The 23,456-nt window shown below is 45.0% G+C and overlaps 1 protein-coding gene across 1 annotated transcript in view; it reads right to left on the bottom strand.

Moving 5' to 3' along the window:
- Positions 1-7,432: 7,432 nt before the first annotated feature.
- Positions 7,433-23,456, bottom strand: part of GOT2 (glutamic-oxaloacetic transaminase 2) — a 147,187-nt gene continuing 131,163 nt past the window's right edge. Inside the window, exon 10 of the mRNA XM_078669630.1 lies at positions 7,433-8,580. Within this exon, the coding sequence (XP_078525756.1) occupies positions 8,458-8,580 (123 nt within the window). The 3' untranslated portion in view covers positions 7,433-8,457. The remainder of the gene's footprint in view (positions 8,581-23,456) is intronic.

Raw genomic sequence — 23,456 nt, 5'->3', positions numbered from 1 at the left:
CACCGACCCAAAGACGACCCGCAGAGGCACCCTCGTCTACAGACCCCCTGGACCACGCACACAATTCAGCGAAGATATCACGGACTTCAGCAGCCCGCACGCCCTCCTAGGGGACCTCAACTTCCACCTAGAGAACAAGAACAACAACACCGCCGCCCTGCTGGACAACCTCGCCAACCTCTGACTCAAGCAACTGGTCAACACCCCCACCCACTACGCCGGCCACACGCTTGATCCCGTCTTCTCATCCAGCAAGCACATCACCTTCAGCCACTCCACCGGACTTCACTGGACCGACCACAGCTGCGTCCACTTCAGCTTCAGAAAAACCACGACCCACCGCCACCCGCATCCAGTTCCTCACAGGAGCTGGAGCAAGATCACCGCCGAGCAGCTCACCACCTCCCTCAGCCAGAACCCGCCCGCCAGCACAACGGACCCCCAACGAAGCAGCCCGCAACCTCACACAGTGGCTAACCGCCTGCGCAGACGACCTCGCTCCACTCAAGAACCCTCCCAGCAGACCAAGAAGCAAGAAAGCCTCCTGGTTCACCGAAGAACTCAAGGACTCCAAGAAGAAAGCCTGGCTCCTCGACCAGACCACAGATAACATGACCGCCCTCAAACAAGCCACCCGCAAACACCACCAGCTCATCCGCACCACCAAGAAGAAATCACTGAAGGAACGACTGGACAACAACGCCCACGACAGCAAGGAACTCTTCAGCATCGTCAAGGAGTTCTCCAACCCCAGCACGGGCAACAACGACATCACTCCTTCTCAAGACCTCTGCGACTCTCTCGCCTCTTTCTTCCACCGCAAGATCGCCGACATCCACAACAGCTTCGGCGCACCATCCACGCACCCCACCGTCGAACCAACGCCCCCCACCGCCACCCTCCGCACCTGGACCACGGTGACCACCAAAGACACGGCCCGCACGATGAACACCATCCACTCCGGATCTCCAACCCACCCCTGCCCCCACCACATCTTCAACAAGGCCGACTCCATCATCGCACCCCAACTCCGAGACATCATCAACACCTCCTTCAACACCGCCACCTTCCCGGAGAGCTGGAAGCATGCCGAGCTCAACGCGCTACTGAAGAAACAACAGCGGACCCCACCGATCTCAAGAACTTCCGCCCCATCTCGCTCCTCCCTTTTCCTGCCAAAGTCATCGAGAAGACCGTCAGACAGCTTGCAGCCTTCCTCGAGACGAACGGATCCCTCGACCCCTCGGGAGAAGGTTGGAGGAGAGGTGGACTAAAAAGGGAGGTGGCAGGTAGGAATGGGGGGGGGGGGGGGGGGGGGAAAGAGATGAGATTGGTGTACCGGGACGGTGCAGATTGGACGAGGAGCGTATTAGCTAGAGGTAAGGCTGAAGTGATGGGGGGTGGGCATAATGTGAGGGGTAAGAATGAGAGAGGAGGGCACAGGGGAGGGGGACGGAGGAGGGCCGACCTGTGCTTCTCGAGGGTGCAACCTATTGGAGTGTAGGGGGGTCAGGGGAGGATAAAGGGAGTAATGGGTGGAGCTAGATGAAGAGTCAAGGGATAACATGGTCGCTGGGGAATAGGGAAGGGAAGAGGTGGTCAAAGAGAGAGAGACAGGTGTCTTTGCCTTGGATCATGACAGTACCATTCTTATACAGTGAGATAGTGAGGGAGCAGTTGAAACACGCAGAGGGGGACATTTTTAGCTGTTTCCCATGAGGGATAGAGGAGGAGGAGGTGAGGTTAAGGGAATTATATAAGCTGGTGGACCAAGAGGGGGTGTCGTGAGTGAAAAAAATGAGATCGTTTTTGAGCCTCCCATAACAACCATTGTAAAATTGATCAACAAAAAGGGAATCAGGGAAACATTCAATAGTGTTATGCTTGAATCGTTTTGCGGAAGCTTTAGTCTGGTTGGGAGGATAAATTATTTGTAGCAATTAATTCCAGACTTAACTAGAGTGGTGGCCATGTTGGGAAAATGAGCAGGAGGAGGGTGGAGGGGATATGAGAAGGGTGTTACTAGGAAAACATGGTGAGGAGAAGTATAAGGACATATAGGGGGCACATATTACAGACGTCGGGTGAAGATATCTGAACTAATGTGCAGTCTGGGAAGTGAGGCGATTTGGAACAGGTTGTTACTTCAGAGCAGAAGAAGATGGGGGCACAGATTCCAGTAGTCGAGAAAGCTTTACTGCTTGGGAGTCTCTACGATTCCTCTGGTATTTGTTGGGCCCTTCATCTAGGTGATCACATAATATACATGGTGCCACCTGGTACTAGACCATATTTACAAGGGAATTGTTTACATATAACAGGGCCAACTGGACCACTGTCAGAACCATCACAAAGCAAGCTTCGTAAAAGTAAAACAGATCATAAACGAACAACCAGTAACCACTGGTGATCACTGTACTTCGCATCAGCCTGTAACAAACCACATTCGGCACCAAACTCATTGTACGCCCATAATCTCAACAGACAAACAAATATTGGACCCTAACCTCCTGAGAATCACTAACATTAGGGGTATAAAGCACAAGGTGGAACAAAATCTCACTAGCATAAACCAAAATATGCAAGACAACCTCATAATCATAAAAACCACCTTTAGAGGTACTCCGAATAGGGTGCGTAAATCATACTACATGAAAAACATTTCCTAGCACCACATAATCACAATAGGGAGTGGCGCCCAACAAACCTCCCAAGCTCCCTGGCCAACTAGCCATCTCAGAGAGGGGGGCTCAAATGCCCTGTATCCAGAATGCTGCGAAAGTCAAGGATGCGCACTTGCGCAAACCTAAACGTTGCAGCTGGCACTAAGAGCTGCGCAGCCGTGAAGATATGGGGCCTGCGCCTGCCCCCGGGGCACAACTACATTGTATAAGAGACCATCCTTTAATTGGGCTACAAAAGAAACCACTTCTGTATGTTTTATCTGCCCCATACATCACTTTTCTACACCCTGCTTATTGTCCAGACACAAAACCACTTCTATTAACGCCACCGTGCACGCGCAACCATATCAGATACAGAATGCTACGAATCGGTGTCATACACAACCTTTAAATTCTGTGCACTAACAAAACCATGAGGAAAAAGATATGCGTATTACGTACCTACATGTGCCCCCCACAGTTCTGCTTATTTAGAAACTAACACTTTTGTAATCGTGTACACCCCTTTGTACTGTAATTATTCCTTATGCAGAGGAGCTCTGATGCACCAGGCTTTAAGATTTTTGTGCTCTTTTTTGGAAAGGGTTGGTGATGAAGGTGTGAATCTAACTTTATTCAGGTTTGTTTCAAAAACAAAAACTCAAGCAGCAGTGATATAAGTCTTTCAATAATAAAAAGGCACATTCCAAGGGCAAACCATTATGACAAAATCATTGGGATTAAAATTAAGAAACAGAAAAAAAATGTAAATACCTTCATAACTTACGTTGACACTGTTCCACCATAATTGGCTTTATTTCTGGTAGTTTTTCTTTTAAACAAACAAAAAAATATAAAACTACAGAATAGGTAAGGCCATCTCAAACCCTTTCCTCGTACATAAAACAGTGATTTTGCCGGGAAAAGGGGCTGGGTAAAAATTTCATTTTTTTCTTAAACAAACCAATTACTGCATCCATTAAATATTTGAGACAACACTTCTTATATAGTATCACCATGTTCGTTACTGGGTCCTTCTCAGACTGCCTTTTTAAGAACCCATCGGCATTAACAAGGTGTTCATGCTTTGCAATTAAGTTTGCAACTGTATTTCTTTCTAAGCGGACAGCAAAAAGTGCCACTTTTATCACTTGATTTCTGTACCTGCAACTTTGCAATTTATTTCATATTTTGGAGGGGCTCACTGTATAGCTGACCGAGGGACTTGTAATCTTCTAAATGATGAAACCGCTCTGCAGAATTGTGTAATCCATAAAATGCCACTTCCTCAAAGTCTCCCTCATTTGCATTGCTGATCCACGGTGTCATTTACCAAACTCTTGGTGCTGAAGGGTCTAAAAGTTTTTTTGTTCATGAAAAGGGCAGGTTGAAACATTTCCCTATAAAATGAGGATTGGGCCCGTGCATTGGCACAAAATTCCAGTTTGCTTTTGCGAACCCCAAAATTAGGATCATTTCGAGCTCAAATTTGACCTCTATTATGCACCATCCATATTCTAAAATTAAAAAAAAACCTGAAAGGCAACTTGCTCCGCAGCTCAGTCAGGCAGCGCAGCCCAAGGTCACAAAAAGTGGCCAATTTGAATAATGCGCCAATTTCACAGAGAGACCAGACCCTCTGAAAGGGTATCAGTTGTTAGTTCCCCACCTCAAAATCTTTGCTAGAACTCTCCGGAGCGAGATAATGAGAGTTGGTGCTCTTTTAAAACCTTGGAAATTACAATGTCCGCACTCAATAGGCCTCATACGAGTAAAGACGGCTTCGTGCTCACTATTTTACGTTCTATTTCTTGCAAGCCGCTCGGTACCACTCTGAGTGACAAACACCTTCTGATTATCCACCCCCAGATTTACAATAAAGAGCAACGTCGAAATGTAGCATACTCAATCAGAAATATCCACACTTTAAATATGTAAAGGATCAGCAGTGCTCTAATTGAATAGTGTGGTTGCAGTTTGAGGTTGCCCGTGTACATCTGTGTCACAGAAAACGGGGCCCAAAGCTTTCATAACTATGTAGCCAATTTAAAGTGCAGTGTTCGATCTATAAGGCTGCAAGAGGTTTGTGTGGAATGTTTTTGGTAATACTGATGGCAGCCTCTTGATAGCCAACTAAACTGCATAGTACATCGAGTTAGATGTTTATACGGTGTGGAGGGGATTATAAACTGAATGGAAATGATGCATTATTAGCCATTTTATTTAAGGACCGTTTCCTGTTTCTGTGCTTCAAATCCCCACACTCCAGCTTCGACTGCATGATCACTGAGGATTGAGAGCTGCGATATTTAATGTGTCTTGTCAAGGACGTTAACTAAGACCATGCATGGGAAGGCCCCAATGTCTCCAGGCCCCAAGGGAATCAACAAGCACTGTACATGGTCAGAAGGAAAAGGAACATACAGATCTCTAGAGCACGGAGGACTTAGTTAAAGTACTGACGCATCCAGATAAAAGAGCGCAACACCACACTGGCCATATACCCCTGCACTACCAAGTAGTTTTCCTCGAAATGGTGAATATCGCACGTACTCTGGAATACCAGGTCCAAATCTAGTTTCCCCCCCACTTCTAGCAGAAACAACAGACCCAAATCCACACACAGCTGAAGCGGCTGCTTGCTCCCCATGACTCATTCAGGGGTTAGGAGAGACCGGCACTGAGCACTGCAGCAGTCCACAGAAGAGAGATTGGGGCTTTAAGCATTTTTGGGAAGTGATGTAAAATACAAGCCTAGTGTCCTTTCTGATGATCGTGTATTGGTGTATGTATCGAGGGAGGGCAATTAATAAGACCAGGAAAGCAGGTCTATGCCAAGCCTGCACTTAAGAGTACCGTTATTTAATTTTTTCCCAACAAGGGTCTTAAGAGAGTTTAGGGTATTTGAGGGTTAGAGGAGCAAGCAATAGCGTGCAGTACATAAACAAGGTAAAGTGCGAGATGGGGCTATGTATTTTAGGTCTCGGCTAGACTACGCATGTGCGGTCTCCTAGAGACATTTTGTTTACAGTTCGTGCTCTACAGCCTGCCCATAGTCTTACCATTTGCTAGCTTCAATGTCGCTTTCATATCATTCCTTCATTCCCGTTTGCCATAGCATGAATCCTCGTACCACTTTTTAGGTCGAGCCTGGGCAGCACATGGACTTAAATCTCCGCCCACTCTCAGCCCCTATTTTTCATTGGCTTGTGTCATTGTCCTTTGTAAATGCTGGCTTCTGATTAGTTAATAGGCTTGTTAGTCCCTCCATAGTACTGCCTTGTCTTTATTTGTAACTTCCCATGAGACCTGGCCCTTTTACTTCTGTTACACGGTATGTATTATTTAGTCTGTAGGAACTATTTTCTTTGAGTTTTCCTACTGCAGGTACGCCATGCTTTCCTGCAACATTCAGTGCGCCATGCACGCTTTCCCTTTCCAAGCAGCCCTGGACAATGGCGGGCACTTCTTTGAAGTGAAATCGGTCTTGCATTTACATGAGTTTGAGCTATTGGCATTGTAAATGGCAATGCCTTTTATTTATGTGTTAATTATCAAAACATACATAAAAGGCATTGTTATTTACAATGACAATAGCATAAACTCTCGCAAATGCGAGACCTATTGCATTGCCAATGCTTGTTGTGTCTGGCGTTCAACTACAGCACGGACCAAGTATGTGTGTCCACCCACTGCTCCCGTTTTCGGAGCTACTTTTTGTTTAAGCACTCCATATGAGTGCTTGTGTTTTCAAATGCAACTTTCCTCTACCACCTGCACCCCATTTGAGTTGCTTCTTTTCTCCTTACACCCACCCCCATCCTTGCTGCTTCTTTCCTCTCACAACCCCTGCCCCTTTCATCTTTACCAACCAACACTACCTCCCCATGTCCTCATTTGTGTTTGGTTTTTTCCCTCCGTCTGTCTTTCTGCTCTTGGCCCCTTCTGCGTGGTCTGCGGCCATGCACAGGAGGCACAGTGAGGATATCCACATTTCTTTTTTGTTGCATTTTTCTGTAGCACAAAGGTAACCAGTGGTATTAGAGTGAAACGGTTACATTACACAAAGGCGCATGAATTTTAGGTCTCGGCTACACAGCACATGTCCTGTCTCTTCACCCCCCCTGTGGTGTTCCTTCTACTGTCCCTCCTGCCACACAAAGGCACTATGACACAGCCACCACTGGCCGCTTCATAGCGCTTTTTTCCGTGACTTTCAGCCATACTGAACAGCAGATGTACTACAAAACAACATGGCTAAAAGACATTTCACATTGACAACGCCAGTAGCTCTCACACTGACAACGCCAGTAGCTCTCACATTGCTGAGAACTACTGACTTTGCCAATGCCTACTTTCTTGATGCCATGAGTACTGGAGAGTAAAAGAGACATGAATGAATGTGGCAAATATGGTGTGACTGATCTTTAATAATGCAGAGGCTCACATCCTCCACCAGGGCTGCGGAGTGCGGACAGCAAGTGCTAGCAGCCATTAGTTTCCACAACTTCCAGAATTACTTAATAAAAGCCAGTGAACACCTGACAGACTCAAATCCTCAGCCAAGGAGGAAAACCGGTGCAAGATCAAAAACAGGTTTTCTTGCGGAGCAAACAGTGACGAACAATCGTTGAATTTGAAAGCGGACATGTCACAAAAATAATCACTAAAGACAGGTCGAATGGCAACTCGGAGGGTTTTTCGTCAAATGGAGGATACTTCAGCAACAAAGGTAAATGTTAACAATTAAATGCAGTACTCAAAACACGGATAGTTCAGTCTAGTTTTATTTGAGCAGGAACAGATGGAATAAAATGGCCTACATGATTCGGGCGGTCTCTTCTCACACCGCACTAACAGCACGATAATTTACGAACCACAGCTCCAAATACTTAACTCTACACACCAAGCACTCTTATCCAGCAGGGAGACACGAGTATATTGCACATAATATAGGTGGTGACTGGACTAGGTAGGCTAGACTACAAACCAAATTTATTGCTGTGATTGAATTACTATTCCAAATTCTGAGCACACCAGCGAGGCACTTCCACACCCCAAAAAACCTCATAAATTAGGTCATAAGTGGTGCAGGCCTCAAAATCTTAAGCTGGCTCCTCCCAATTCAGAACCAGCTGCAATAAAACCAGTTGAGTGAGAGGGGTGGGAGAACTTCTGATCGGCCCCTGAGAAATATCCCGCCTTTAACAGAAAGGCGAGGAACTTGGACATTGAAAATGTAGGAAAATAAGTGTATTGAAGAAGCCAAAAGCTTGCAAATAACTGCAGCTCAGTTTCTCAGAATGAGCACTAATCTCTGATACAAACATCTGCTATATCCACCAGAATAAAAATATCCCATTGAGCAGGTGAACCCGAACCCTCCGGTTAAATTGTACCATCCAATAAAACGTCGCATTACTGGGACCCCAAACAACCAGAAATGTACACAGAATTGAAAGAGCAAGTTAGAACACAGAAGGGAGGCTCAGAGCAGTTCTCCAAACATTGAATCACAATGACCTAGCCAGTCTGTAAACCTAGTGAAGAGTCTCAGTATATGAGGGGAAATGCTGGCATTTTCCATGGAACCAAACCGGTCCCCCAGAAACGTCCTTGTCTGACTGAGCAATAAACATTTCAGTCGGCATAGCAGAAAGTGCTGTGGTTGAAAAATAAGTGCTTTTTTTTGTTTCTCTTGACATTTAAACACCATCAAGAAAGCTGCGAAGGCAAACATGGAGACGTTCCTGACTCGTTATGCCTTGCTCGCTTTGGACATTCATGTTCCTTTTTATTTGGAGACTTGATGGATGGCATGGGCGAGATATCCCACATTGGCAGAGGTAATACCAGCAACAGAAATGCGGCCATCTTTTGTCAGATAGATAGAAAATTCCTTGTTCAGACGTTCAACCTAAAAAAAAAAAAACAGCAATGAAACATTTTTATTCAAAACAGCAAGGGAATGGTGCTGAGATTAAACAATGATTCGTTTACATGGAATCTTGCGCAGTCACAGGTAGTTAGGCCATCTCCTACTATCACAGTCTCTAAATTCAGTAGACGCACCTTGCGGCATGCTGCCTAACTTGCGCAGAACATGAATAATACGTGTCTCTAGGACACTTAGTAACATGATGAAACCAGAGCATGGATTTGCAGCCTTACTCACCAGCCCAAGATTGAGTTAGCCGAATTCCTTATTAAGACCTTTTTGAATTTATATCATTAACAGCCATTTGCTATTTAAAATCATTTTACGCCCAATTAAATTATTTCAAGAGTTTTTATTGAGTTTCAAAGGTAAATATGCACAAATCTCACTACAACAAGAACATGTATTCCGAGATATTAAAATTTCTCCTTGTATGTGAAGAGGAGTACAATATTTTGCATTTAAAGTTTGTATAGTATACATGCACAGAGCTCTGATGTATTAACATTGCTTCTGGTATCAATTCAAGTAATAGAGAAGTTAACGAGAGAATCATCGCACGCAAGACAAAAAAAACAATGTTATTTGGAAAGCATTCATAATTTGCTATATTCAACATTACTACAACTTATTTTATTTATTTATTTAAGAGGTTTTATATAGCGCTGGCTGGACCCAGGAGTATCAGAGCGCTTTACAACGTGTTTCCAACAGGTACAGTGTGTATAAGCACAGCCAATGGAATAATAAAAGAGCAAGTCCACATAGGATACATGACATCTAGATAAGAGTAAAAACAAATTGCTAGAAACTCTGATTAATACAAAATAGCGGTCACAGTTTGGCAGGAAGCCTCACTTAAGTAAAAAAAAAAAAAAAACCAGGCAAGAGAAATGAGGGTCATGAGGAGGGGAGTAAAGGTGATCAGATAGACGGAAAAGGAGTTGGCCAGGCGGGTGGTCACAAGTCATATGCGGAGCAGCTAGGCGGGGTGATGCAGAGGGGCGAGGCTACCAGGGAGTGATTAGAAACCCCAGTATTTATTAAGGAGAAGAAGTTTGAGTTCTTTTTTGAAGCTGGGGTAGGACTGGTTACAGCGGAGGTCTTTTGGGAGGGCATTCCAAATAAGTGGGGCATTGCCTGAAAAGGAGAGTGACTGAGTGGAATTCTTTTTCTGTAGGGGGGGGATAAGAAGGAGGTTGTTGGAGCTTCTCAGTGATCGCGTGCAGCCTGCTTTGGTCAGTTTGTTGGAGAGTTATGTCGGTGTGTTTTGGTGGAGGATTTTGTGTGTAATGCAGGCTGTTTTATATGTGGATCTACCTTCAATGGGGAGCCATTTAAGGGATTTAAGGGTGGGAGAGATGTGGTCAAATCGTTTGCAGTCCGTGATAAGCCTAGCTGCGAGGTTGAGCACAGATTTAAGAGGTGCCAGGTGGGTTTTGGGAATTCCGGTGAGGATGGCATTGCCGTAATCAATGCGCGATAGAGCAAGCGGTTGGACTGCCAGTTTAAAGTCATCGATTGGGATGAAGGGCTTAATTTTCTTAAGGTTACGGAGGGTAAAGAGGGCTCCTTTGGCAGAGTTGTTGATGTGTACGTTGATAGTTAGGCGGTTGTCAAGGGAGATGCCCAAGGATTTGACTGAGGTGGCTAGGGACAAGGAGCAGTTGAGGACGTTAAGGTCTGTGATCCACTTTTGGATGGGGAGCTGGTTGTTTTTTGGGGAGAAAAGAATAATTTCAGTTTTTTTGGGGTTAAGTTTGAGATGGTTCGAGTGGAACCAGGCTTGAATTTAGATGAGGGTGTTGTTGAGGTGGAGGATGTCAGCATGGGTTTTTATCTTATGGTAGAGTTGTGTATCGTCAGCGTAGAGGTGATAGTTAATCCCTGCTTGTTTGAGAATGAGGTGAGAGGTTCCATGAAGAGGTTAAAGAGAGAGGGAGATAGTATGGATCCTTGTGGAACTCCTAGAGAGATGGGGGCGGGGTTAGAAAGGCAATTGTGGATTTTAATTTGCTGAGCGCGGTGTTGCAGGTATGAGACAAACCAATTATGAGTCATGCCATTAAGGCCGAATTGTTCTTTAAGGACTTTGAGAAGAACAGAGTGGTTAACGGTATCAAACGCTGCGGAGAGATCGAGGAGGATCAATAGGCTAGATTCGCCATCGTCGAGGGAGTGGTGGATGTCATCTATAATGTTAAGCATGGCGGTTTCGGTGCTGCAGCCTTTCCTGAAGCCTGATTGGAGGGGGTCAAGTAAGTTAAAAAGTTCAATGTGTGTCAAGCTGAAGGACACATTTTTCAAGGGCTTTCGAGAGGAGGGGCAAGTTGGAGATAGGGCGGAGGTTGTTGAGGTCATTAGGGTCAGCCGTAGGGTTTTTAAGAATGGGGGTGATTTGTCCCAGTTGAAGGGAGGTGGGGACACAGCCGGTGGCTAGGGAGGTGTTAATGATAGAGGTCCAGGCAGGTGTGATGATATGTTTCAGGTTTTGGACGAGTTTAGAAGGGAGGGGGTCTTTAGTGTGGGAGGAGGGTTTAAGTTTTGCAATGATGTCAAAGACATCTCTTTCAGTGACTGGCTGGAAATTATGCCAAGCTGCGTTATTTTTAGGGCGAGTGTTAGGGGGATTAGAATCTTGGAGGGTGGCGGGAAAGGAGGAGGGAGTGAGATCAGTATTATGGAGGGTCGTGGAGGGGGTGGGGGGGAGTGGGCAGGAAGCAGGTGCAGTAGGGGGGATGTGTAGTATGGAGGTAGGGGTCAGAGTCGGCAGGAAGGATTGCTCTATTTTCGCAATTTTTTCAGAGAAAAAGAGGGCTATTTCTTCGCATCTGGTCGTCGAGGCCATAAGTACAGGTGGAGCGGCTGAGGTTTGATTGCGAACAATGTTAAACAGTTCTCTGGGTCTGTTTTTGGCTTAGTCAAGTTGTGTTCTGAAAAAGGATGCTTTTAGTTTAAAGATGTGTTTTTTGTAGGAGGATCTTGCAAGTCTGAGGCGAGCTAGGTGCAAGGGGGAAGGGTGCAGTCTCCATGTTATTTCCGTCTGTCTCAATGAGCGTCTTTCATTGTTAAGCTCCGTATTAAACCATGATTTGGAAGGAACGGTTCTTTGGTTTTTGTGCTTAAGCGGGGCCAGGAGGTCTAGGGTTTCGATAACTGCTTTGTTGTAGATCGAAAGACTACAAGGACTACGAAAGATTGTTGTGTAATCGAAAGACACAAGGCAACTATGAAAGGCTTTTCTAACGAATTGGAAAACTTACAGGCCATGTGTCTCTGGTCTAGCACGGTTTAAGATAATACACAAAGGCTAAATGCTTCTCTTGCATGACGAAAACTTTGTATTCTTTTATTTTGAATCGAGAAATGCTTTTGACTAGCCCTGATCTTGAATTCCTTCATCTAAGCACTATACTTTTATGTGGTGATCTATTTGGGTATTCCAGCTCACACCAAGCATTCTCCTGGACTGATTACATTCTGCTGGATGAAGCCCATAGATTCGAGCACTTATACTTCCACATATACTAATTTCCGGCATGCAGGCATGTCAATACCATATCGCTTTAACACAAAAAGCAAATTGTGGGGAATCAATTTATCTAAGACAAGATCCTTCTTTGATTCAAATTATTGAAAAATAAATATCTGGAGTTTCCGAATAAGTAGAACTCTTGTTGACATGCATTTTAAAAGGTAATATTAGAAATTGAGAAAGAAATTTCTGAACTGAAGACTAATTTGATACACGAGTAGGAAAAGGTCCTTCTTGCACTTAATACCTTAAAATACAATAAGATGTGGAGCTCAATGGCTCATCTGATTGTCACAAACAAAGTGCTCAAATTCGGCGTGCTTAATAAAGCAGGTAAACTGCTTACTGCCCATTCGAAATGTAATGGGCCCAAAAACAAAATACCTGCGATTAGGGATGGCTCAGGTACCAGTCACACGATGGAAATGCAATTTATACTGTATTTGAATAATAATAATAACTTTGGCTAGGTGGTGTATTCCTATGTCTGGTTTCTGTGAGTGACAGGGTTGGGGAATTCCAGGAGACAGGATGAGTCACCCAGTGGTGAATAGAGAGATCTGCATCTAGATGGGAGGGAGGCGTGCACCTGAACTCTGAATAGGGCTGTGCCTGCCTTCCACAATGCTGCTCCACCCCCTGGAAAGCGGCTGATGTCTCTGCCCTGCACACTGAAAGAAGAGAAGGAGTCCTGTCAACAAAGTGCTCCAGGACTGTATTTGCCTTCCACAATCCTGGCTCCACCTCCTGTGAGGCGTCTGATGTTTCTGCTCTGCACTGTGAAAGGAGAGGTCTGGTAAACAGAGTGCTTCAGAACTGGTTTGGACTGGGCAAAGGCACCTCTCCCTTCAGAGAACAAAGGATTTTGGGTTATAAGTATTGGGACCCTGCTTCCAAGAAATTAGATCACTCCGGACTACAAGAAGAAACCTTTACTGAGGAGAGGAACCTCAAGAAACTGAGAAGAGGCTATTCTCAAGCTGAAGTGCTGTTTGGGGGATTGGCCTGCAGTGGTTGCCTTACTGCCAAAGGAAGGAGAAAGGAACTTTGTGGACTTTGCTTTCAACTTGTGAAGGACCTCCAAGGGCTTGGAAAAGAGATTGCCTCCTGCTGAAGTCTCAGGGACAACAGACTTCAACCCCAAAGTTCCCTAGAGTTCTTGTGGAAGTGCCTGCTGCTGCTTTTGGGCCTTCTGAGGAACTGCGTGTTGCAAGGAGCTGGAAGCGTGACTCAACGAGAAGAAGCGTGTCGCTGTCGCAACTCCGGAGAAAGGAGGGTGTCGCCGCTGGAACTGTCGCACTGAACCGCATCGGAGAGAAGCGTGCCGCAACGAAGAGGAAGCGTATCGCAACTCCGAAGGAGGGTATCGCTGCTGGAGCGGTCGCACTGCACCGCATCAGGAGAAGAATCTCGCAACGAGGTCTGAGCGTGTCACCATCACTGTGCCTGCCGTCGCAACTCCGAAGGAGGGTGTCGCCGCTGGAACTGTCGCATTGCACTGCATCGAACCAAGAGCACCTTGCATCCCCGTGAAACGTGCCGCCGTCGGAGCTGCTGCAGTCGCATCTTGGATGTCGCCGCTGTAGTGGTCGCATCGAGCAGAAGCTTCATGCATCGTTGGAGAAGAGCGTCGCCGCTGGAGCTGCTGCCGTCGCATTGAATGTGGAGTAGTGTGGCTCACTGGTTAGAGGCGGCAAACCCGGGAGCAGAAGTCGGCCCAGGACCAGGGTTCAATTCCCAACACGGCAGGGTCGTGGACTTGGGTCAGCGGACTCTATAATTCTCGTTTCGGTGCTTACTCTAATCAGGGGTTCCACTCGGCAACTCTGGGCATTAGCTTGCCTAATCTCCACAACGGCCCCATCAACTCCGGGGATGCCTGGCTCCACCTTGAGGACTCCTAGCAGGAACCATCCCACAGGGAAAGCCAGGACGGATTCCCCAGAGTTATACAGCGCCAGGAGACCTACGGACGGGTAGCAGTGCGCTTTACAAGCTCAAATACATTTACATCTTGGATGTCGCCGCTGTAATCCACGCATCAAACTGAGAACTTCTCGCATCCCCGAGAAGCAAGCCACATCTGGAAGATCTTCACGTCTTTATTTCTTTGTATCTGAACTTTGCCGCATTTCCCATCGCAGCAACATTGCTGGTCGTGGAAGCGCAACGCAACCTAAGGTACATTGACGCAGAGTGTCACATCTAAGAACTGAATTGAACTAAGCTTAAATCTACCATCTTAAAGTAATCCTAATGTGTATTTTTTGTTTATGGTCTTGTGGTAACTCTATATAAAGTCTACTTTTTTATATAAAACTTGTGTGGTATCCATTTGTAGTGTTGTCACTGGGATACTGTATGTGGTCACAACTGCTTAACTTACAACTCCTCTGAAATAAGCCTTGACCACTCGCGCCACGCTACCTAGAGGGTGAGCCTGGGTTATTTCAGGATTGTAATCTCCGTTGTCCTGACTAGAGGAGAGGGTCCCTGCTTGTCACAAGTACCTACCTGTGCCAACCAGAGACCCCCAAATCTAACAATCTCCATTAATATAGACGATCATTCTCAACGGTTGACTGATGGAGCAGGATTTCACAAAAAGAAACCTGCTGGAATGAATACCTCCATAATACGTACTAACAGTTAGTAGTAGAAAACGAACATGCACCTTACATAAACACGAGGGAAATTGCATTGCACATGTATGTGTTAATATGAAATAATCTATGAAAGAACTAAAAAACGTATTTACAGTGAGCTTTGAAAGAAACGAGATATAATGCATGACTAGGCTGCATGTGCATTTCATAGTATGCATGTTGCATCTTCCTTTGAAATAAAACAATGCTGCTTTTGCTTAAAGCTTATGCTATGTAACGTTAAAAGGGAATATAGCAAATGTGGGTGGTAAACAGTGAAAAGTGCATTATCATATAATGAATGTTCATGTTCCATTTGCCAAAGTGAGCTGGATGGGAAGCCATATTTTCCTTAACTTAGCCGGATAAAGGAGGGGCTGAAATAATAATGTCATGGCAGAGCAGCCAAAAGTGCTGAGTGGTGCAATGAAAGAATAAAAGTTGAAGGCCAATGTGATGATCGCCTGCCAAGGGATGTGACTGACTGGTAGACAAAAAGACTCCTTCTGTAACATGTATTAAATCATGTGAACGGAAAAATTATGAAATGATAGGAATGGGTGTAGAATAATGAATATGCCCAAAGTTTGGATGAAGTCAGTGGTGTGACACAACCTCCCAAATCCACCAATGAACTGTTAGGTTACGTGAAATGTTTCAACTGATGTGGGACGGACATGTAGGTTTTAGGGTATAACTGGGGTGCCTTTGGGGTGGTTAAGTTAGGCTGGCTACAGAGAGAGAGAGTGAGAAGGGAGATGCGTCACTGTCCGTTGGTTTGCAGAGCGGCCTAGCTGCTCCTGTCCTGTCCCTATCATCTTTGTTCCCTGATTTTGATGGTGGGGGTCCCCTGAAATACTTTGGCCAGAGGGGGAGTTTTCTGCAAGATCCTTTGGGTTTGTATTATTCGCACTCGTTCTTGAAAAATTATTTGTAAATTTATTTTGTCTCTGAAACTTTTGTCTCTTCACCTATCCACGCCGTCATAGGTACATTGACCGGTATTTTTTTAGATTAAACTATTGTCTCTTCATCTATCCCTTCCGTTAGATGTATTTTGTTTCGCATTTCATTTTGCTGAAACGGAGATCTCTTAACCTATCCACTCCTTCATGCACAATGTCATGTGTATGAGGAGTTTGTATCCATTTGAAGTTGCCAACGATTTCGCTCTCTTTGTGGATTTCAAGGTTTGGATTTGTGACCGTATGCATTGAGCATTTAAATGGAAATAAAAGTTTATTTTGTGATGTCACACATGGATTTTAGGAGGAAAAGAATTGAACGTATATACATTGACCCCAGCGCATTAGGGATTTGGGTAAATGTGAATGGGCCATTGTTCTGTGATATTATCGAATATTAAACCCTGATCAGGTATTGGCCTTGCACTGGATCAACTATATTTGAAATCAGGGAAGTCCTTCCCCAGTGTAGAATTATTCTGGTGATTACATCTTTTTTCTCCAAAGGTCGTGTGGCATTGAATCGTGAACAGCTTAGATGTAATCAATCTGAGCCTTATGGCGGGAAAAAACTGAGGAACAATGTCTGACATGTGCAATGCCTTGAGGGGGAAGCGAATCGACGCATGACACCAATCAAAGCTTCCTCGAGAAAAACTTGCAAAGTCTGGGCCCACACTAGATGGCAGGAGTATGCATAACATGTGTATCTGCAGCCAAAACATGCTACGAATGGATTATGTTACTTACCCAGGCATGTTGAGCTGTAGATTCATATGCTTTGCATACGCCTGCCATCTAGTGTTGGGTCCGGATGTTTGAAAGTTGTTTTTCTTCTAAGAAGTCTTTTCCAGTCATGAGGTATGGGGACTCCTCCCTTCAGTTGTTGTATAGCATTTTAGGACCCTGGTGTAATTTTCCCGATTCATGCCCTCATATAGCTATAAATCACCATATCCTTATATAGGCATAGAAATCATAACCATATTTAGACATAGCTCATGCAGTCCAAATACGGCATGGCTACTTCCACTAGTTCCGAAAATCTACAACGATTTCTTGGAAAACTCTGCTTCAGCAGTTAGGGACTTCCCCTTGCTTGAACATGGATTTGTCGACAAACTCATTGTTTTTTTTTTAAAGAACTGAGACTCTTTGATGACGTTATGTCCAACTGTACGTCAAACTCTGCACCTTCAAGGTATAAAGATGCCCACATTTGCCCTAGCAAACACATGGTGGTTTGGAGCAGTTCGACTATCTACTTGCCCGACGCATCTCGCTGCAGCAAGTGCCGAAGGAAGCCAAGCCTCCAGCAGACGCACTGAGAGAGACGCTGTCTTTTCTCTTGCAGAGAAATACAGCTCCAGTGTTTCCAAGCTACCCTTGCGGGTTGTTGGGAAATCGAGTCTTGAGACAGAGAGATACCAGACCTCCTTCATTCTAAACCAAGGTACGGAGCTGATTAGACCCAAAGAGAAATCTTGGATAGATTCTTGGCAAAGAATACTAAACTTATGCTACACCACACTTACTTCTTCCCTCGTACTAGATTTAGGTTGGGTACATTGGGGTAGGCGTATTTTAGAAGCACCAGTTGAGTACTTTAAGTCTTTATTTATTAATGTATGTATTTTATGGCTTAGAAACCATACCATGCTTTTACAGTATTATTTTATAATACTCTTAATGCTGTACGCATTATACTTTGCAACCATTATTACGATTGTAGCAGTTCACTTTACGTGCAAAAGATAGAAGACTGTTCAATAAATACTTTTTATTGAAAACGCCCGTCTCTCTATTTCTCTGCACCTCTGATGAAACGAAGCATGCACGATTGAATGAGTAAAATATCCATCTATTGTTTCCACGACTCTGAAGATCAATTTTATCTTGAGGAAACAAAGTTGTCATGTTTATGCGGTTTTCAGAAACAAATCCCTTCTTGTTTATTCGAGAAAGTTTTCTAGTGACCTCTGAGCTAGCTGGCTCTCACAATTAAGTCTAATATATTCGATAGAGACCTAGTAGACCCAAGTCCAACGTCAATTCTATAGGATATATTTTTCCAATGCACAGAGCCTATTGGGAATATAGGGACTACACTACACAGTGATATTGCGCATGGGTATTACTCCATTGTTCGATTGTTTACCTGCAAGAGGGTTAGAATAGAGTACGTGAGTGTAGTACAGAGCTGTCCATGCATATTAAATGTAAATAATGTGAACTGCCAACTCAGTTGCCCAGGGAGGTGGGAGGGCACATGTGAATCCGCAGCTCTACATGCAAAGTACTGATGCTACCTGGGTAAGTAACAGAATCAGTTCAAGGAAAGTGTGCTGTAGATACACATGCTTTGCATAGACTATATAGCAGTATTCTCCCAAAGCGGTGGCTAACCAGTAGGTGTTGCAGTGGTTTGAATAAGTGTCTATACTCACTGCTGGCCCTACATTGGCTTGTTGACGTGCTAAGACATCCACACAACAGTGTTTGGTAAATGTGTGTGGTGTGGACCAGGTTGCTGCCCTCAGAAATGTCAGCTTATAGGAATGTCACCTAAAAAGGCCATAGATGCTCCTATTTTACGACTGGAATGGTTCTAGGAGGTATAGATAAAGTTCTTTTAGCTTTAGCATAGCAAGTTTGAATGCATTTAACAAACCATCTTGAAATACCAGATTTAGAGATACGATTGCCTTTGTGAGGTGTAGCAAATGCAACAAATAGTTGCAAATGGGGGTGGGGTCGCACACTACTCACACACCGGCGGTGTCGCCCCTAAGGACTCTGGTCAATGTAGTAAAGTGTTTGCGATGCATCATCTTCTGCTATCTTCGCGGTCTTCGCCATCCCTGGACACGTGTTTCGGGGTATTACCCCGAATCAGCAGGGATAGGCAGTGTACTGGGGTTGCCGATGGCTGCCAATATCTGCCAGGTATAGTACCACTCAGGCGCGTAGGTGCGGGATCCCAGGCTCGTCAGCCCGCTGCTCAAGGGAGCTTTAAAGTTACAAATGGGGGTGGGGTCGCACACTACTCACACACCGGCGGTGTCGCCCCTAAGGACTCTGGCCCTGCTGATGAGGGGTAATACCCCGAAACACGTGTCCAGGGATGGCGAAGACAGCGAAGATAGCAGAAGATCGAAAGATGATGCATCGCGAACACTTTACTACATTGACCAGAGTCCTTAGGGGCGACACCGCCGGTGTGTGAGTAGTGTCCATAAAAGCTTTAATTATTGGAACACTGAACAAATATGGATAATGCCGGTTTTGCAAATATGCGGCTACTGCCGCACGATGCAATCAAATGGAAGTGTAGGCTAGACCAGCACGCTGTAGATACAAAAGGTAACAAATTATATTTTGAATAGAGGCATCTAGTGGATCAATATTGTTATAATATATAACAAATCTTTTCCATTTTGCTGCATAACATGCTCTGGTAGAAGTCTTTCTTGCTTCCTTAAGAATAATCACGCACGCAAGTTTAGATAACCAAACTATGACTTCAGGAGCCAAATTGCTAGATTGAGCTCCTTTGGATTTGGGTGTCTGAATTCTCCATGGTTCGGCGTGAGAAGACTGGAATTGAGATGCAGCTTTTGATGTGGAACCACTGATAGTGTGGTGTACCACAGTAGACGGGCCAAGTGGGAGCCACTAGAATCAGTGTGAGATGTGTGCCTGAGCCTCTGTACCAGAAATGGAGGGAGAGACGGAAAAGCGTAGGCAAATATCCCTGACCAATTCATCCATAGGGCATTTCCTTTGGCTAGAGGGTGTGGGAACCTGGAGGCGAAGTTTAGGGATTTTGAGTCTTCCACTATGGCGAACAGATCTATTTGTGGGAATCCTCATTGTTGAAAGTAAGGAAGGAGAACTTGGGGATGAAGTTTCAACTCATGTATTTGTTGCCACCTTGTGCTGAGGAGGTCGGCAATTTGATTGTTCACTCCTGGGAGGTGTTCTGCCAGAAGATAAACTGATTAATTGCCCAACGCCAAATGGTCTAAGATAGGCATCACTGTTGCAGAGAACGTGTGGGCCCCCCTCCCCCTGTTTTTGTACATAGCTGTGAAATTGTCTGTGGGGACTAGGACAATTTTCCCTAGGAGGTTAGACTGAAAAGCTTTCAGTGCCAGATACACAGCTAGAAGCTCTAGATAGTTGATGTGAAGACATTTGCACTTGTTGTCCCTTAGACCTTGAATTGTCAAATTGTGAAGATGAGCACAGCAAACTGTGAGAGCAGAGTCTGCTGTGAGCATGATCTGTGGAACAGGATGGATGAAGGGCCGCCCTTTTGAAAAGTTGTGTGTTCCACCATTGCAGAGAGTGGTGGGTGCGGCAGTCTACCAACACTAGATCTGTTAATGGACCCAGAGACTGATTCACTGACTTGCTAAACACTCTTGCAGAGGACTCATGTGTAACCTTGCATGAGGCACTATTTCACTGCATGATACCATCATTCCTAACAGTTGTATGAAAGTCCTGACTGTTAAGTATTGGTGAGAAACTAGTTAAAGTTAGAATATTTCGAATTCTGGCTGCATTTGGAGAGGCTAGAGCTGTGCAAGTGTTAAGAGTCGCTCCCACATAGGCCTGCATTTGTAAAGACTGAGGATGAGACTTCTGTGCATGGACTGTGAAAACCAATTGGTGGAGTAGATCCAATGTAGTCCGAGTGTGTTGTAAACACTTTTGGTGTGCGCTGGCTTTGATGAGCCAGTTGTCTAGGTATGGAAAGACATGAATCCGTTGTCTTCTGAGATGTGCTGCTACTACTGCTAGACAGTTTGTGAATACTCTGGGAGCAGTAGTTACTCTGAATGGGAGTACTTTGAAAGGATAGTGTTTTCCTGCTATCACAAATTTGTGATGTGCTAGGAGAACCGGAACGAGAAAGCCTTGCTGTAGAAGTGAAATTACTTGCTCAAGCAAGACAATGTGGAAATGTTCCAATAGTATGTACAGATTTAACATCCTTAGATAAAAAAATGTGTCTTTAGGAGCAGGCGTCTTTGCGGATTAGAAAGTAGAGAGTAAACCCCGGAACCTTGGTACTGTAACGGAACTGGTTCTGTTCCTTTTGCTACAACAGCTTGTACCTCTTGTTTGATGAGCTGCAGGTGCTCTGATGAGTTTGTGAGTGTGAGGATGGAGTGTTGAGAGGATTGCTGGGGAGCTCCAGGCAATAACCATGTTGGATAATGTCTAGCACCCATTTGTCTGATGTTATGGATTTCCAAATGGGGAGAAATTGTTGAAGTCTTCCAACAGGCGTTAAATGATTGGGGGTGGAAGTGTAGGCAAGTCACTGTTTATTGGGGGGAAAGGGAGTTACGCATTGGCGTGCTCTTACCCCTACCTTTGAAACCGCTTCCTGTGGTTCCCTTCTCTGTAGAAGCCTCTTAAGAAGTGGGTTCCGTGTTTGGACTTGTATGAGGAAGTGGGTCAGAGGATGTAGTTTTGGACCCTCCCCTATAAAATGAGCAGCAAAAGGATCCTCTGCTTGATGGAGACTGAAGCGCTCACATGGATTTCAAACATATGTCTTTTTAAAAATCTTTTCTAAATCCTCATCAACTCGAGGTCTGAAAAGATGTTGCTTGTCAAAGGGGGTACTTAAAATAGATTGATGGACTTCGGTTTTAAAACCTTAAATCCTAAGCCAGGCATGTCGATGTAAAAGAATGCTGGTGTTAACTTCTCTTGCTGCAGTGTCAGAAGCATCTAGAGCACATCTAATAGAAAAATAGATATAAGTTTTCCTTCTCGGACAAGCTCTTGTGCCTTTTTCGTGTGCTCTTCTGGGAGGTATTGAAGTAGGCCTTCTATCTCGTCCCAGTGTGCCCCGTCATACCTAGCTAGCAGGCCCTGCGTGTTGGCAATGCGCCAGCGGTTAGAGGCTTGAGCAGCCACTCTTTTCCCAGATGCATCAATTAGTTCGGACTCTCTATCTGGGGGGAGGAGCATTTCTAGAGGTCTGCGAGTTTGATCTTTTAAGAGCATTAGAAACTACCAGTGTGTCTAAGGGTAGCTGTCCTTTAATAAAAACACGATCAGATGGGGATAGTTTGAATTTTTCGTCTACCCTCGGTGTTAAAATATGGGCACAAACAGGGTCCTTAAAAATCTCATCTGCATGCCTCATCATTCCTTTCAACATAGGGAGACTGACTAGTCCTAAGCTGAGACCCTAGTGTCCCAAATACATAGTCTTCCAAAGCCTCCGTGCAGAGTAACTCCATGATAAAGGGCAGCAGCTTAAGTCAGCTCTTATAAGATACATTATCAACTGGAGATGATGATCCAGAGTTATACCCTGCAAGACCATTATCCATGGGTTGATCAATATTATAGTCATCCCATGGATCTGTTGGTAAAGGAATATTGTCATCCTCAAAGTCCAAAATCAGGCTGTGTATGAGGAGACCCCTGTGGGGCTGTGTAGTGGATCGGAGGCAGACAGTTGTTGTAATTGTGAAGATGGCTAAGTAGGGTGGATAGGACTTGTAGCAATGTCCTTTACCTAGTGTCCTCTGAACTAACTTTCCTGTTTGAAGGAGTTTTCGCTAAAAATAGGTCCTGTACCTGGGTTTATGTATAGTTTTTTGTGTTTCGGATCTAATCTGTCCTTGGTGACATCTAAGATCAGTTCCGGGGTATCTGGGAGAGCTTTTGATTTTGGCACCAAAGGTATCGGTGTCGAACCAAACTGGCCCCTTTTATCCTTCGAAGCGGAAGGGTTTGGCTCCGAACCGGACTTGTTCCCAAGCGGAAGATTTCTGCTCCAAACCAGATTGGTCTTTCAGAGTGGAATGTTTTGGATCTGTCTCGACTCATTTCCGAGCAGGAATGATTGACTATTTGTTTTGGTGCCGGCTAAGGCCCAAATGCAGAGGTGGTGCTGAAGCCTTATGCTTAGTGGAAGAAAGTTTAAGGGGTAAGGAGGCTTTAGTACTCCCAGCACCCTGTCACGCTGGAACATGCTCTGACTCCAATTGGATGACTCCAATTAGATTTCCAAGTCTGAATCAGATTTGGGGGACAGAGAAGGTCCCCTCCTCTTCTGCAATAGTCGCTTCTTCGTGTTCGGATTCTTCTCAGAAGATATCCAGAGTATGTGGAGTGCTTTGGCGCTGCATATCTCACCGTCGAGCCAGACGATTCAGATTTCGATTAGAACGACCGACAAGCCTCACCTTCTTCCTTGTGCTCTGGTGAGAGGCACAAGTTACAGTCTTGGTGTAGGTCGTGTGAGGGTACTTCGAGGGGCACCAAGGACAGAATTGAAACGGAGTCCTTCTATCGGCAGAAGGCTGGACTGATTTGGCTAGGTCCAAAGACCACCCACAATGTCTTAAACCGAAGATTTAAAGTTACCAGATCGAATCAATACGCGGAGAGGGGGAAACGCGTACAATAACAATACCGTCAAGGCTACTGTGGATTGCACACCGAGGGGAACCCGAAGGACGGTTTTGAACCGGAGCGCAGCAATACATGTCCGAACCCGATGGTGTAAAGAAAACAATATAATAATGGAGTCGATGCCCATGCGCACTATCACCGAAAGGAGGCGTCACTTTACCTCGTGACTGGAAAGACTTCTTTGAATAAAAACAACTTGCAAACATCCGGACCCCACAGGAGTATGCAAAAGCATGTGTATCTAGCGCACACATGCCT

Source organism: Lissotriton helveticus, chromosome 12 (assembly GCF_964261635.1).
Source record: "Lissotriton helveticus chromosome 12, aLisHel1.1, whole genome shotgun sequence".
In the NCBI taxonomy this organism is placed as follows: Eukaryota; Metazoa; Chordata; class Amphibia; order Caudata; family Salamandridae; genus Lissotriton; species Lissotriton helveticus.
Note: the sequence above shows the minus strand (reverse complement) of the source record. Positions and strands in the feature narration are given on the sequence as shown.